We start from the raw sequence: 15,906 nt of genomic DNA, 5'->3' as shown, positions 1-15,906 counted from the left end.
CAAATCACGTTGGCAGTTGAAAAAGAACTTACAAAAATACCCCATTGATCCTAAAATATACAAATTTGACAGTATTTGAAGACGTGCTTATTGTGAAATTTTGCCTATATTTGTCAAGAACATTTTTACTAAAATTAATTGTATTAAACACATTACTTTTAAAATTTTTCTATTGAAGTATAACATGTAGAAAAGTGTATATATCAAAGATACAGCTGAATGAATGTTCACAAAGTAAACCTACCTGTGTAAGTGACACCCAGATCAAGAAAATTTCTAGCACTCCCCATCCTATTTAAGCTCTTTCCAGTCATTCTTAACACCTAACACCCTCCTCCCCCTCCATCCCTACAAGAATAGTCACCATCCTGACTTAATAGCAGCTAAAGCTTATTGAAACTCACCATATATCAGGCACAGATTAAGCACTTTTATAGAAAAATCTCAGTTAATTCTCCTAACAGTTCTGTGGTACAGGTACTTGTATTTTCCCCACTTTAGAGAAAAGAAAATACAGGCATAAAAAGATAAAATCTCCTGTTCTAGGAAACACAGCAAAAAAAGTGATGGATCTGTCTCCTGAGTTGGTGCTTTTAACCACTGCATGTACAAAATGGTATTGCCTGTAGAGCAAGCGGCAGAGTCCTGGCTGTCCCAGGTGCTCTGGGGAGGGGAGGGGGGGATTGATTCCATGTTCAAAATACTGGGGGAAGAAAGTATGTCTGCCTAGAAGGTTACAGTATCTTTTAGTATATTAAAAACTCTGAGAAGATTTGCAGAAAAGGATCTTTTTAAAATTTTGTCAACGCCAACATTTTCTAAATGTATTTGATGATAAAATTGTTTTCATGTACCAACTTTACACATAACCTGGTTTATGGACTGATGGTATGGGCTTTAGAGTCAGATGGACAAGAGTTTGAACCCAGGTGGTACCACATACTGAGTGATCTTAATCTTTCTCAGCCTCAGCTGTCTTATCTATAAAGTGGGGATAATAATGCAAACCGCATAAAGTTATATTGTAATTTAATAAAATAAGGTACAAATTGATTAGCACAGTACCTAGTATGGAATGGAATCTCATTAAGTGGTAGTAATTTTTATTATTTTCTTATGTACTCTTAAAAAGTAAAATTCTTCTGATTCAATATGTAATTCGTGTAGCTGTGAACACTGTAGCTAATTGACCTCCCATGATAATTTATTGAATTAAATAATACTATTATTGGGGAAGATTAGTTTTAGGTAAATATTTTATACAAACATTAAAAAATCATATATTTTAGCTATTTTAATATCGAACACTACACAAATAGCAAATAAATATTTCAGCTAATTTCTAGCTAGAGATTATATCTGTTTGGAGGTTCAACATTTTAAACCTTTTAGTTTGATGGTAAAATGCTCCTTACCCACAGCCAGACAGTGTATCTATATAACTGAAGTGTTTTCAGCTGTACAGTTTGGTGGATATAGCTTAGTAGTAAAGAGCAGAATGTACTAAAAAGTAAAATTCAGAAGTCAGATTGCCTGGGTTTGAATCCTAACTCCTCCACAAACAAACTGTATAAATGGAGCTAATAACAATACCTTGTTTATCAGGTTATTATGAGGATTAAACAATTGAGTATGTGTATAGACATACATGTACATATATATATGTATGTTTGCATATGTGTGTACTTAGGTATATACACATATGTAAAGTACTTAAGGTGTAGTGCCTAGCACATAGAATAAATAAGCTAGAATAAAATGTTTTCTCTGTTATTATTGTGTGATCTTTTCAGAAGCTGAACCCTTTATTGAGTCATAGTCCCTATCCCATAGCCAGTTCCTAGTGGCCACAAATGATGGTCTCTTGGGGAAATTGTTTTCCGCACATGGCAGATTGATAAAAGAAAGGAAATAATAAGAGAAGGTGCAAGAGGGTTCTGGTGACTATTCTGGTAAGTTCCAGGGACAGCAGTGCTGGGAGAGTAATAAAAAGAGTTTGGTGAAAACTCTGAAATGCCACTCATTTTAATTTCCTTAAGGAAGTCTTTGGAAGTTCAGTAATTGATACTGTTTTCCCATGACAGATTTTTAGGATATATTAATTTAAATTACTGATTTCATCACTCACTGGAAGGGACATACAATAATGGCAAAAGAAGAAACTATTTCTGCAGGATATAGAATATAGATTTAATCTCATTCTGTAAATCCTTCTCCGTACAGATTTTCGGTGATTCTGGCATACTCTCTTTCCCGAGAATGAAATGTTTTGTTTCTTGTTATGGTACATAAAGAAGAGCTATTTGGAACCCTCAAATCTGTAACCTGAATTGACTTTCAAGTTCATATTTCAAAAGGTCGAAGACTAAGGCAATAATTTCAAGTATCATCTGGCACTTTAATGAGGTTTTAATGATGGATTATGATGTAATCCATTGACATAATAAGGCAGGTAACTAACATGTTAAAGAAGCAGTTGACTGAAATAATAGTTTTCTTCATGATTACACAGTGGTTAGTCATCTTCCACATATTATTGGTTTCATACTATATAGGCATATAACTTATATTTTACCATCAAAATAAAATTTATGGAAGAGAATTCATTGCATTCTTATGGGAGATTGTATGACTATGTTTAATTTCCATGGTGAGAATAGTGACTGTTAGGTAAGTGGTATATGCATGCTTTTGTGTGTGTTTAATTTAGTACAGGGACTTTGATAAATATGTATACATTAAATGGTATAAAAAGCCTTGTCAAATAAGGTGGACCCTATTATGGCTTGATTCATTTTGATATATACCCAATGATATACTGTGCTCTGAAACAGAACTACATACAGAAGATTTCCTCCACACTGTTGCCAGATAGTTCTTAGAGAAAGCAAAGGTTGGTGTGTTCAGGATAGCAGTGTAATGATCTTAGTGAGTCTTCTGAGTTTCAGAGAAATTTAGCATTTTCTTGCAAGGTGCAATGCATTTTGGCCATTTTGGCCAAGTTTCTGTTTATCTCTCCTACTGATCTAAGAAAATCCTGAAGTAAGGGGGAGTGCTTCCTAGTAGTAGCAGCACTAGCAACGAAAGCTGTAATAAAGTGACAGAGAGATCAAAACATGAACTAACCTGTGCAAAGAATGCACTTCCCGTTTACAAAAAAAAAAAAAAAAAACGGTCTTTGAAGAATTCATCTTGGTGAAGCAATGTGGAAAAGCAGATTTTTTTGTTTTTCTTTTCTTCCATGGCAGGCACCGGTAATCAAACCCGGTCCCCGGCTTGGCAGGCAAGAAGTCTGCCTGCTGAGCCACCACAGTCCACCCTAAAGGCAGGTTTTAAAAGTAACAACAGCAAGGTTGAGGTAAGGAAATTGATGAAAAGATAGTTTGTATTCATTCAGAAGATCTACCAGTACTTTAAAACAATCTGTGTTTAACGTGGCAAATTGTCATTAAAATGCAAATTAAATGGTAAACAGCTGCTAAGTTTTTAATGCTAATGAATGGTGGCTGCTAAGTAGTCTTCAAACCTTGTCTTTATTGGCATTGAGATTTGATTGGGTAAAGGGGATCATTGTATATTCTGATCTTTGTTGATGGAGCAATCTGTTTGTCAAGTTCCTTGTTGCATTCTATTTGATATTTGAGTTTGTTAGTACAAAGTCATTCTCATCAGGCCCTCAGGGACCATGTATTACATAGTGTTATCAGAACCTCCATTGTGGTTTTAGAGAATGAACTTTGCATCCCTTTGGCAGACCATGATGGCAAAATAATTGTAAATTTCTTTATCAGACTGCTTTAAGTAGAATGATTCTTTATATTTTGCACTTTTAATAATAAATTATTATTAAAATTATAACATTTATAATATAAAAGGCAGTTGGTTTAATGTAAGAGCAATAATTTAGCTAAGATTTTAAAGTTCAGCTTTTAAAATAAATGTTTTAATAAGGGCTTCTGCAACATTTGATGTATTGATTTAACATGTCATCTAGGATCTACAAGCCCTGAAATCAGTAATGGATATAATGTTACCTAATTTGAAAAGCAATGCATAATTAAAAACAGGGTGGTTGTGTGTAAGCCAGGCCTAGATCAGAGTGTTTACTTGGGCAACAGAAAAAAAATTACTGTTCAATTTATACTTCCTGCTCTTTGCTGTATATTCCCTAGTAGATGTAGATGACCTAAAGACTTGCCATTACAGATAGATGCTGCAGGCACTTTTCTCTTCTTTTCTGTTTTTAGAATCATTGTAAATGAGATATGACAGTCTATTAAACACTATTACCAATGATGTTCCGTAATGATTTGAAATATGATGCAAAGTTTATTAAAGAAATTCATTACCAAAAAAGTGTCATTGAAATAGGAATTGTAATAATTCTGGGACATTGTGTATTAAAAATGGTGGAAATTTTAATAGCTACAGCATTTTCCCATACTTTTCATTTCTCCTTGAAATCAGGAGGGAATTTTAGGCGTGTAATTGTTATGCTGTCCTGTATAAACTCATACACTGCTGGAGGAAGTATAAAATGGTTCAGCCGCTTTGGAAAACAATCTAGCAGTTCCTTAAAATGTTAAGCCATGTGGTTACCATATGACCCAACAATGCCACTCACCTGAGAGAATCAAAAACTTATATTCACACAATAACTTGTGTACGCATATTGATAATAGCACTATTCATAATAGTAGGAAAAAAATGTGGAAGTTACCCAAATGTTCATCACTTGATGAATGGATAAGTGAAATTTGGTGTGCCCATACAATAGAATATAATTCAGCCATAAAAAGGAATAATGTTTTGATAATTCTGTGTCATGGTTGAAATTTGAAAAAATCATATTAGATGTTCGAAAGAAGCCACATGCAAAAGATCATATATTGTATGATTCCATTTAAATACAATGTCCAGACAAATCTATATAAAGATAAAAAGTTGATTGGTGGTTTCCAGGAGCTAAAGAGATTGGAAGGAAATGAGGAATAATTACTAAGGGCTAGGGAATTTCTTTTCATGATGGTGAAAACGTTCTCATAGTTATTGTGATGGTTGCGCAGCCATCTGAATACACTAAAAACTGTTGAATTGTACACTTTAAATGGGTGAATTGTAGGTATGTGAATTATATCCTAATGAAGCTGTTTTATTAAAAAAAAAAAAAAAGGCATGCCAGAGCCAATCTACTTGTTCTAGCAACTGTATGTAGTGTATGGAGTCAATAGTCTAAAGCATTGAACCTCCCACTCATGCAGTAAACCAACACAACTGTTAAAAGGAATAGTTGCTAACATAATATACAACTCGTTAGAAATAAAAGTTGAAGGTAAAATTTTGAGTTCCCGTCTCAACTCCTTTGTCTTCTCATACCCTGTCCCCAGCAAGGCCATAATCATACCTTTTACATTCTCTACCTACCCATTTCCCTCAAACTGAGGACAACTTTCAGTCTGTGTTTGCAGAGAACAAATTGTTTGAGTCATAGCTTTCTTGGAAGCAGACGGTAACAATGAGTTTTTCTTGCCCATGTAAAAACTCTATCATCTCTGATTTGCATAAAACGTATGTACTAGCCATTCAGTAACTGAATTGTAAAGAGCATCTGGCATCAAGAAGCTCCTCCGCTCCTCTCTCTCTCCTGCATTTTGGCTAGTCAAAGACAACAGCTCTGGTTGGACAACAGAATCTTCTCATTCTGCCCCACCTGCCAGCAGAATCTGTGCACTTTATGTCTTGGCTGATTCGGAGCAGTCCCTAGCCCTTACGGTAGGGAGGCATTCTGCATCACTGTCTTACACAATGAGGAAGAAAATCCTTCTTAATTGTATTTATTCCTCCTGTGCCATTTGCTTTACTCCCAGTGTAACTCTCTTGCTTGCAGGTTGCAGCTCAGCAGTCTTGTTTGTGCATCTGTAAGTTTGGGAGGGAAATGGATGTGAGCGAGAAATTGAATTCATTTTTGTTTTGTTCTCAGCAGGCAGTACATGCCACACTACTACCCTTCCTGCTCTTGTGCGCACACCTACCCTGATGATGCAGCCTTCACTGGATATCAAACCATTTATGTCTTTTCCAGTGGATAGTAGCTCTGCTGTTGGGCTCTTTCCAAATTTCAATACAGTGAGTAAATGCATTTTCTTTTTATTTGTGTCCTCCTCAATATTTTTCTTTCATTACAACTGTGAATAAGCAATAGATGAATCCTCTGTTCCTAAACTGTGTAATTTTAGATTGTATGTTGGTTATACTGTTCAGCTGTGCTATGGAAGATGATGCTTCACCCTTTGGGAATTAATCCAGACAATAGCCAGCTTATTTATTTTACAGTATTTCTACAAATAACTTTCCACCTGTTGCTTTGCACAATTTTGATAGACTTTTCAGTAGCTAGAGAACCTATATTATGTCTGGGATTCTGTTGGCATGCTCAAAAACACAATTTAGAGATATCAAGCCACAGTGATTTTTCTCTACTACTAGAAAGAAAAAAATAATAACTATAGGCTTTATCTCCCTGGGTGCATTTTTATTTGGAAAATATTTTAGATAAAGTTTCTCTTATCTAGAAGCAGAAGTTTTATTTGGAGGCTGCTATAGATTATGTGAATCTGACTATGTTAGCAGAAAGAAAAAACTCATTTGAATTCTACATATTAGCTGTCTACCTGAGCCTTTGACATTCCCTTTAAAACATATGATAAATATTCATGAATTGCCTATATTTACTAGTCTTCTTCATTCAGGTCAGCTGACTCCTTTTGTTTGAATAATGGACATTTCTAAATTTGTCAAGTGGAGCATGACAACTTTCAATAGCATTCAGCATACAATCTGTAGCCATATTCGAAGCTTATAGTAAGAGAAAAGGTTAAATAGTTCATGTGATTGCAAGAATTATGTTTGTTCAGTCAGTAAATACAGTCTGGGCATGATGGTCTACATGAATGATACAGCATTATGAATGCTGCTGTAATCATAATAATAATAAAAAGAATTGCATTATCAACACCACCAGACCGCAAGCATCTGAAGTACTGCCAAATGTTGCATTTTACAAACTTATCTTCTGTATGAAGTGAAAACAGCGAGTGGATTTTTCCTCAAGTGTTGTAAATAAAATTTGCTGACAGGCCTTCTGTCATGGCTTAGCTTTGTAGGGTAATTAGGGGATAGCAGATCAGCCAAATTTTTAAGGAGTTGCTGGCCTCGACAACGAGTAAACAGTTGACCGTTTTTTTCTTTGGGTTTTTTGGAAAGAAGGTAGTTTAAAATAATAATAATAAATCAATAGATAAAAAGGTAAGCATAATTTCCAGTGCAGTGGAACAGGTGAGATAAATCACGCCTGCCTTGGTCACATTAGTCCATCAGGAATGACTCTCCCCAATACATCACACAGTTTCAGAGAGTTTGAACCTATGCGTGCCTATTGTATCCTCTATTGAAACGCGCGTGATGCATTGCAAACATAACTGAATTAAGCTATACTTCTTAGAGCATACACCAAGTGTTTTTATTTTGATGAGTGTACATTTGGAAGACAGTATTTATAGCCACTGCAGAGATCCATTTGCTGTCAGGAAGCAACATTGATGATGTGGGTAGGCGAGAGACTCCTACTGTAGTCACCTCTGTGTTGTTTTTCTTTGTAATTTTTTTAACCCAAGTAACACGTGGATATTCATCCCAAAGACTCAAAACATTAGCACTCAAGGCAAAATTGGAATATCACTATTCCCTTCCCTTAATAAAATTAATACTTATCTTTCCTTTCTAGAGGCAAGTGCCATCAACACTGGGATGCATCCTTCTAATTCCTTTCTAAAAGTATATTATGAGCATATCTATATACATTGCCTTTTCACAACTGTGTTTTCATGATGAATATTATTCTGTAATTCACTTATTTCAGTTATCAGAATGTCTTTCATATAACTCTTAGGTTTTAAGGGCCATGATAAATGGAAACAATATTTTCATAAAATTTTCTGAAAGATAGATAGTTTTCATAATAATGTGTTAATGTGATATAGGGCTTACAGATATACTAATATGCCTTTTATTTGTTTGTTGTGCATAACAATCAACCTTATGATATATTTGAGAAAATCCAAAGAATAACATTACTAATAGAATTTCTTTTTTGTTTTCCCCTTCTTGGAAGAAAATAAACTAGTAATTTTCAAATGAAAATATCATTTGACTAAGGTAAAGAATACAGCAAAGAACTACAGGAGCATTTATTTAATTTTTCCTACTTTATCTTACATCCAGAGTATCTATTAAACAGAGAGTGCTTCTGGTAGGATATTAAAAAGTAAGTCATTTTTAACATCTTTTAAAGAAATAAATTTGTAGAGTGAGGGTCTTACTTATAATTTTCTACTATAAGTTGTTCTTAAAATTAGTCCATTTTCTATAGGCTTTTCCATTCCAGTATCCAGTTCATCCAATAAATTCCCTAGGGCAAGTTCATAAAAGTCATTATCCACATTTTCCTAGGAAAACTTTATTACTGTATATTACTAACAATTATAATTCATTATACATGTTATGTTTTTCATCCTTTAAAGAACTCAGATCTCACAATATTTTAATAAGCCCTGATTTTTATTTCTTTTGTCTAGATAAGGAAAAATAGTAAAAAAAAACAAAACAAACAAACAAAAAAAACTAACGCTTGAGCTGGAATCCGCTAACTTCAAAACTCATCTGTCTCTTCCACATCCTGGGTCTTTGACCCGTACCATCTCTCACCTCATTCAGTGTGAACAAAGCTCAATCAGAGATCATTTGTGCTTTTTTTCTGGAAGCATGGTAAACAGTTTTCAACAGAATCGTTTAGCAGAAAGAGGAAGAGATATTTGTAATGTGTAAAATAAACTTCTAAAAATAATATCTATGAAACAATGTATTTTAAAAAAACAGCTATAATTTTTTGGTGACTTTTTTTGAGGTGTAGTGTATTCAACTGTCCACTTGTTTCTTGAAAATCAAGGTGAATGCTGCCATTTCACTTTATTATTAAACAAGGCTAATATTAGTACACATGAGAATTGAGTTAGAGTTTAGTCTCATAATTATTATCAGAAGAATGTCTGAGACATCTCACAGCTGGAAGTTTTTGAAGTTCAAAGTGTTCCTATTTTCTTTAAGTGGATTATAAAAAATATAAAAAATAATGGTTTCAAACCATTCTAAAAAGCAAAGTCAATTAAAATATATGTGTATATATATATATATATATATATAATTGTACCTCCACTTCTCCCAGAGTAATGGTTTTCTCCTTTTTTGTATATAGTTTGAAAATGTTGCATGAGAAATGCCCCAAGAATGAAATGGCATTCTGTTATATTCCCAAACAGAATAGGTGTCTGCCTATGCTAAATTATATACAATGAAAAGATGTGCATCATGTGATATGCATCACAATGGTTGTCTTGGCTTTTATTTCACAATTGAAAAAATCTTTCCCCTTGTTTATATATGCAGAATAAGCAACTAGTGCAAGACACTGTCCAAACAGAGTTATGAAGAGATGTGATAGTAAGGTGGAGTTTAGATCATTGCTAATTTTTGATGGACTATATGTCAATTATGCATGATTGGGAGTGATGATGTTAATTCTGTGCTTCATAAGCTGTACTTCAATTCAGGGAAGGGGTTTTTTGAGACACTTAACAATTTCAAGACTATTCAAACCCAAACATAAATTCTAAAAGATTTCAACCTTTATATCTAAAGCATAACAAGTTTTTTATCTTTTTTTTACCAACATCCATGATAATAGTTGATGTTTTATTTGTCTTGAGATGAGACTTCCTCATAATTGAAAAAAGCTGCGTGCTTACTGAGAGGCATAGTATCAATTTAATATGATAAAATAAATCCATTTAGAAGACATGCCCATGTACCTATCCAACCTCCATGATGTATATGTTGATAAAGTTCCTTCTGAACAGTCAAATATTGCATACATGCCCAGCTGAATTTATGTGACTCTCCAGAGCTATAATTATAATCAGGAGCTGCCTCAAGACCACAGTTACCCGTCAGTTTCTCTTCCAATTGACAGGTGTTTCACATCCTATTTATTTGAAATGTCTTTGTGAGTCCTGCCATGTTTTTGTAACTGCTCCAGTAAAGCACAAGAATGGTGGAGGTCTCTGCTGCTTTATTGCAAGAAGCTGAACCATCTTATTTTTGTGAAAATAATCTGATTTCTACTGTCTACCTTGAAATTATTGTTTTTCCTGACACATGAACAAACATGTGGAACAGAATAGAGATTATATCTGAAGTATAAGGCTCCAAATCACTGTATGGTTCCTTGAATCATCCATGACAAGCTGTGAAATGATCTGTACATTTACCATTATTTTCTCATTTTAGACCCTTTGAGATTCTGAGTCATTCATTTATACTTAGGCAATATCAATGAATATTTAAATTTTTCTTATAGTAGAAATAATAATAAGTTCATCAAGGAGATCCAAAAGAGAAAAATTGGTAATTACAATCCCACTTACTTTGCTATTAATTCATGCTGTGTTTGTCGTGAGGTATTGCAAGAAATTTGAATAAAGTAGAACATTTAGTGTTTTTTTACTTATCTTTAATAACTGTATCTATCTAATAAAATCCAAAAACATTTGAATATGTATATATATATTTATTTTTTTTACATGGGCAGGCACCGGGAATCGAACCTGGGTCCTCTGGCATGGCAGGCAAGCATTCTTGCCTGCTGAGCCACCATGATCCACCCAAATATGTATTTTTATTCAAATAATTTTTCTTTAAGTAGTGTATATTTTTAGAATACTTTCCCTATAATGGAGCAACCCAAATGTAAAATTTTCCCCTTTGAATCTTCCTTTTTCTTCTAATAGTGTTCTGCTATCATTAAAAGTTTTTTAGTCCATATTTCTTAGACAGCAGTATGTCCAGCTCTACTTGAGCTGGCATTCTTATCCCAGTCAAATAAAATACAGTTGAATTTTTATTTTTTGTGATTGGCTTTAAAATATGTTGAACAATCATACTTTATGAGTTCCAGAGGAGTATATTGCATTATAATATGCCAAGATGAAACTGCCATGATTTCTCAAATTCACTTGAGGAGGGATTGGATAATGACCTATTATTGGGCTTAAATAACACAACAGCAACACTGACTAGATTGTTAGGTAAAAAATGGTTATAAGAAATCTTTGTACCAGTGAAGATTTTGTACAAATATTTAAGTATAGATTTTTGCCTGGAAATTTTTACGTTTCTATTAAATATGACAGAGAGAAAAATTATCTAACTATGACTGCTGGGAGGGAAAAAAATATACATAGTGACCATTGGCACTATTGCCTTCTTCACCCCCCTCAAACAACAAATATGTGCTTCTTAAATTTAACTGATGTTCCTCACCTGACTCAAAAGCTCAAGATTTGACTACTAGAGACTTTGTGTTCAAATTTCTCTTTTCTCTACTTTCACTTAAGACCTCTTTAGAATTGGTACAACGAAATGGTATGTGTGTAGATATGTATAATGTGTGGTCATATTTGTTCTATCTTCATGAGTGTATTATTGGTTCAGGGCATTGAGGAAAAGTTAGTCACTCAACAGTCATTTTCTGAATGTCTCTTTGTGCCAGTCATTGTGCTAATGAGAGGTTATAGTGACAAGACAGAAATTGCTCACTGTTTGATAGGAATTACTTTCTCCTATTCTGGAAGATTCACTCAGTGAATGATCAATTCACTTGATAAAAGCTGTTAAGAAATGTCACATTAAGACTTGGTGGGCCCTTATGGGGTAAGGGAACCCAGGGTTTCAGGAGCTTATGAAAAAAAGTCATCCGAAGTCCTACCATCTATGTCCTCTTATGTGTCCCTTTCATTATCCCAATCTCAACCCTACATGGCCCTGGGGCCTCTTCTTTAGTGCTAGAGTTTCAAGGATTATGTGTACTTGGAGGGGACATTAAACTTTTTGGCACGACAGGTCTTTAGTCTTGGCGCCGAATCAGGTCAGCATTTTTCAAGAGTAGAATCAACTTGGAAAAAGTGTCTATGTCAGGCACTCTTTAAAACTGTATCTTATTCTTAATTAATATTCTTAAATCTTCAGTTAATTAAAAAAGAAGAAACCAACAACCTTGTTCTTATAGTCTCTCAGTGCCCAAGCCTATGGTAAAGTAGGAGAGCTTAATAAATATAAAAAATAACAAAATATTATTGTACAAAACATTCCCTCCAACCCAGAAAAAATTTCTATTTGCTTACCTATAAACATTAATTAATTGATTGAGGTGTTCTTTGAGAGACTTTTATCAGAAGCTTGGGAACCTATCCAAGAATAAAGACCTGTTTTTCCACTCCCTCGAGATTCTGGTGTTTAGGATGATGTATAAAATCTCTTCTAGGAAAAACAAAAACAAACAAAATAACATGATTTGGAATATTCCAGTCCTCTTACTTTTACAGCTGCCATTGAGGTTGCTAAAGATGAATTGGAGTACTGTTTAGCAACCTGAAAAGTTTCAACATCTTTCCAGGACTTGGTAGGAATCTTGGCAAATAACTGTTTTTTCACAGATTTGGCTTTCAATTTAGTTTTTTTAGCTTCCTTTTTATGTTCTGATGCTTGACATAAGGTGGAAAAACATAAATATATGAATGATAAATGTGTTTCATGGAATTATAGTATTGGAGAACCTTAGCCTATTTTAAACCCACTTTACAATTAATTCTTTTAACATAACCACATATGAAATAGCCTACGTGTATTATTGTGCCTTTGGTATATCATGTGATTTAAGTATATAATCCAGTCATCTCATTTCTTCCAATAGGCAGCTCTACCACTCAAAAGGAGAACAAAAAAGAATCTAAATGTCGAACAAGCAAGAACTGGTCTCTGCCATACCTTATCCTGAATTTAAATGTGTGTACTTCTCATAGGTTTTCATGTGGAACATATTTTTTTATGAGCCTTATAAATCCTTGAGGCTCCTATAGTCAGGTTGAAAAACTCTCCATTGCAGTACATTCTGTTTAAAAGATGAATTTGTCTTGTCTGTCTCTTAGTTTTCACATATTGTGAACACAGTTTCTAGAGCCAGTTGGAGATCTGAGTGGTATGATAGAAAATGTATTTGATCCCTTTCACCCGTTTATGATTCATGAATAATTAGAGGTACATAGAAACTCTACAACAATTAAAAACATTTTTCTCGGCCTAATTTTTTGTTTTCCTTATTTAGACACCAGACTTCTACCATATATAAAATGTCTCACTGTCCCAGTGGTATATTCAAAGTCACAAAACCTCCAGTTCTCAAAATGGGCAGAAGCTATTAGATGCTAAAATGATTACTAATAATCACCATCTTGTGGTAGATTCTTGGGTTTTGACTTTTGAAGGAGGTGGTGACATTCATTTATTTTTTAGTCACTCATTCTTTTTTTTTTTTTTACATGGGCAGGTACTGGGAATCAAACCCAGGTCCTCGGGCATGGCAGGCAAGCACTCTTACCTGCTGAGCCACCATGGCCCGCCCAGTCACTCATTCTTTGGTTTTATTGTGCACCTACTCAAAAAAGCCACTTGGAGAATTCTCTCCTACCTCAGAGAAGTTATTACACTTGACTTGTTCCACGGTAAGCTTCTTTCTGGCCTTGACCCTGTTTCAGGTCACCCAGAGAAGCTGGAACCAGAGCAGAGAGGAGAAGGGGGCCGTGTCGGGGGGGGGGGGGGGCAGGAGGTGGGTTGCAGTACCTTACACTGCATTATATACGGGAAGAGCACTGAACTAGGAGGCAGAAGATCCAAGCCTGGACTCATTTTTTGTAATCTTGAGAAAACCACTTAACTTCATTTTTCATCACTTTGAAAGATACCTTTCTATTTTGTATCATTACATTATGAAAATTTGGAGTTTATTATTTTATGGAGAATTGAGGTATGACTGAATATTTAGAAATTTCTGGAATGTATTTAGTGCAGTCTGTGAAATCATAAATATATGACATTATCACTCTTTTTAATAAATTAAAATATCAAATATCAAAGTAATATTTATGAAAGGACTTTTTCCTTTCATAAAACTGCAAAGCCCTAGTCATATAAATATTTCTGTCCCTTTTGATAGCTTCTGCTTAAGTAACTGCCTTAAAAAAGCCAAGGAATGTTTTTCCTTGGGGCTGGCTTTGTGCATTAGACCAAGCTAAGGGAGATGCTAAGGATATACAGATGACTAAGATTTCATGAATTTAACAATTTGCACTTTAGTTTTAAAATGTTTGGTACTCAACTGATGCTTAATGAATGTTAGCTGCCTGAGATAATGATAGGACACACTGAATGGTTAGAATCACCTGACTGCCTGAAAGCAATGAAGTCTGTTGAAACTAAATTTGCAGCATGGCTGGCGAGATTGGGAATAACCACACCGTTTTTGCTGGCTTCCACTTTTCCCTGTTTACCTTCAACGTTATTTAGGCTTCAAAGGCTGCATGCAAAGGTATTTTGAAACTGAGCTGTGTGCATCTAATACATTGTCAGTGAGTGCTAAGACATAAAATAAAGATATTTTCTGTTATATATTTCAAATACTGTTTACTTTCATAGAACCTTTATTCCCACATTATTCATTAATCAAACTGCCATTAGTTAAAATGGCAATTAAAATTTATTTTAAACTCTGTCATGATGGTCAAACATCTTAAATTATCCTTCGTGTATTGATAGTGGAAGTTTATTACAAAAATTCCTTGTACTCTTCACTGTGACACATCTCCCTTTTCCCTGCCCCACTCTTTATTTCTGAATTTAAATTGCCAATCATATGAGAAGGATCCATTTAACTTATTCTCTGAACAGTGACATCTAACTGTAAATTTGCTGCTTACTCAAAAAGGATTAATAGTTTTATAGTTGATCCTAAAGGATTATATATTTTTAAGGGTGTGTTACATACTCATGAAGACTATTTTTTTCTCAAAACTTTTTAAATTACACAAATTAAGATATTCATAACTCCTTAGCCATTAGCAGTAACAGAGATACGTATGAGTCTTCAGACCTCTGGGAACAGGGTAGAAGGCTTTAAACATCCATTTAAGTCAGTTCCTTCATAAAAGAAGTTCCAGGAAAAAACAGCCTGTAGCATACAGGTCATCATTCCTTGCTCAATCAGACCCTCCATTGTTTTCAGAAAGAGCTCTGCCTCACAGGCCTGGCCCCTTTAATGGGTGAGTAGCTTCTGAAAAGACTTTATGACATCCAGATGTGGAATTCTTTGAAGCCATATGTCTGGAGAACCATCATTTTGTTATAGCAGAAGAGTAATATCAGAATTTCCTGGGAGTCAGTCATCACAGGAAATTATCAGCAATTCATAGACTTTCATTTCTTGCACTTGCTTTGGCCTCCAGGGTAATCACAAAAGATTATAGCCTCCATTTCAGCTTTCATATCACTGAATATTCTCTGCTGAGAGCATGATTGATTTCAGAGGCCAGCTTTTAACCCAGCTTTTGGAGGGCCAATCAGACTATAGTAGTTTGATAACTACCAACAATTGATACTGTAATAATGTTCTGTTGTGTGGCAGAGATTTGGTGATTCCTGACTAATTATACTAAATCCTCTAAATAAAGAGACATATCACCTTCTCATGTTGTTAGATACAGGTATTTGTACAATTCTATTGAAATTGTTAGAGATTGTGGAGAGGCAAAGATGACTAAAAATTTGTGAAGACTGAAGTTGCAAGCATCCCAGTAGGCTGAATTTCAGACTGCAACAGAATAATTTAGAATCGTTACTGGAAACCTTCAGAAAGAGTAGATAGATTACAGATACAAACAACTTTTGCCTCATAATATTCCAATT

General features: G+C 34.4%; 1 protein-coding gene across 33 annotated transcripts in view; it reads left to right on the top strand.

Moving 5' to 3' along the window:
• Window positions 1-15,906, top strand: part of ZNF385B (zinc finger protein 385B) — a 479,275-nt gene that overhangs the window by 382,175 nt on the left and 81,194 nt on the right. For 17 of the 33 annotated variants that reach the window (XM_077154334.1, XM_077154332.1, XM_077154319.1 and 14 more), the window contains one exon: window positions 5,981-6,126. The exons of 1 other annotated variant lie outside the window; for it this stretch is intronic. In XM_077154334.1, coding sequence (XP_077010449.1) covers window positions 5,981-6,126 — 146 coding nt within the window. Of the gene's footprint in view, window positions 1-1,692; window positions 1,953-2,266; window positions 2,671-3,248; window positions 3,359-5,980; window positions 6,127-15,906 lie in introns of those variants that run through there. 15 more of the 33 variants (XM_077154333.1, XM_077154352.1, XM_077154347.1 and 12 more) reach the window with 11 other exon arrangements.

The sequence above is a fragment of the Tamandua tetradactyla genome, chromosome 3 (assembly GCF_023851605.1).
Source record: "Tamandua tetradactyla isolate mTamTet1 chromosome 3, mTamTet1.pri, whole genome shotgun sequence".
Lineage (NCBI taxonomy): Eukaryota > Metazoa > Chordata > Mammalia > Pilosa > Myrmecophagidae > Tamandua > Tamandua tetradactyla.
The sequence above is the reverse complement of the archived record's forward strand: the minus strand, read 5'-3'. Positions and strand labels throughout refer to the sequence as shown.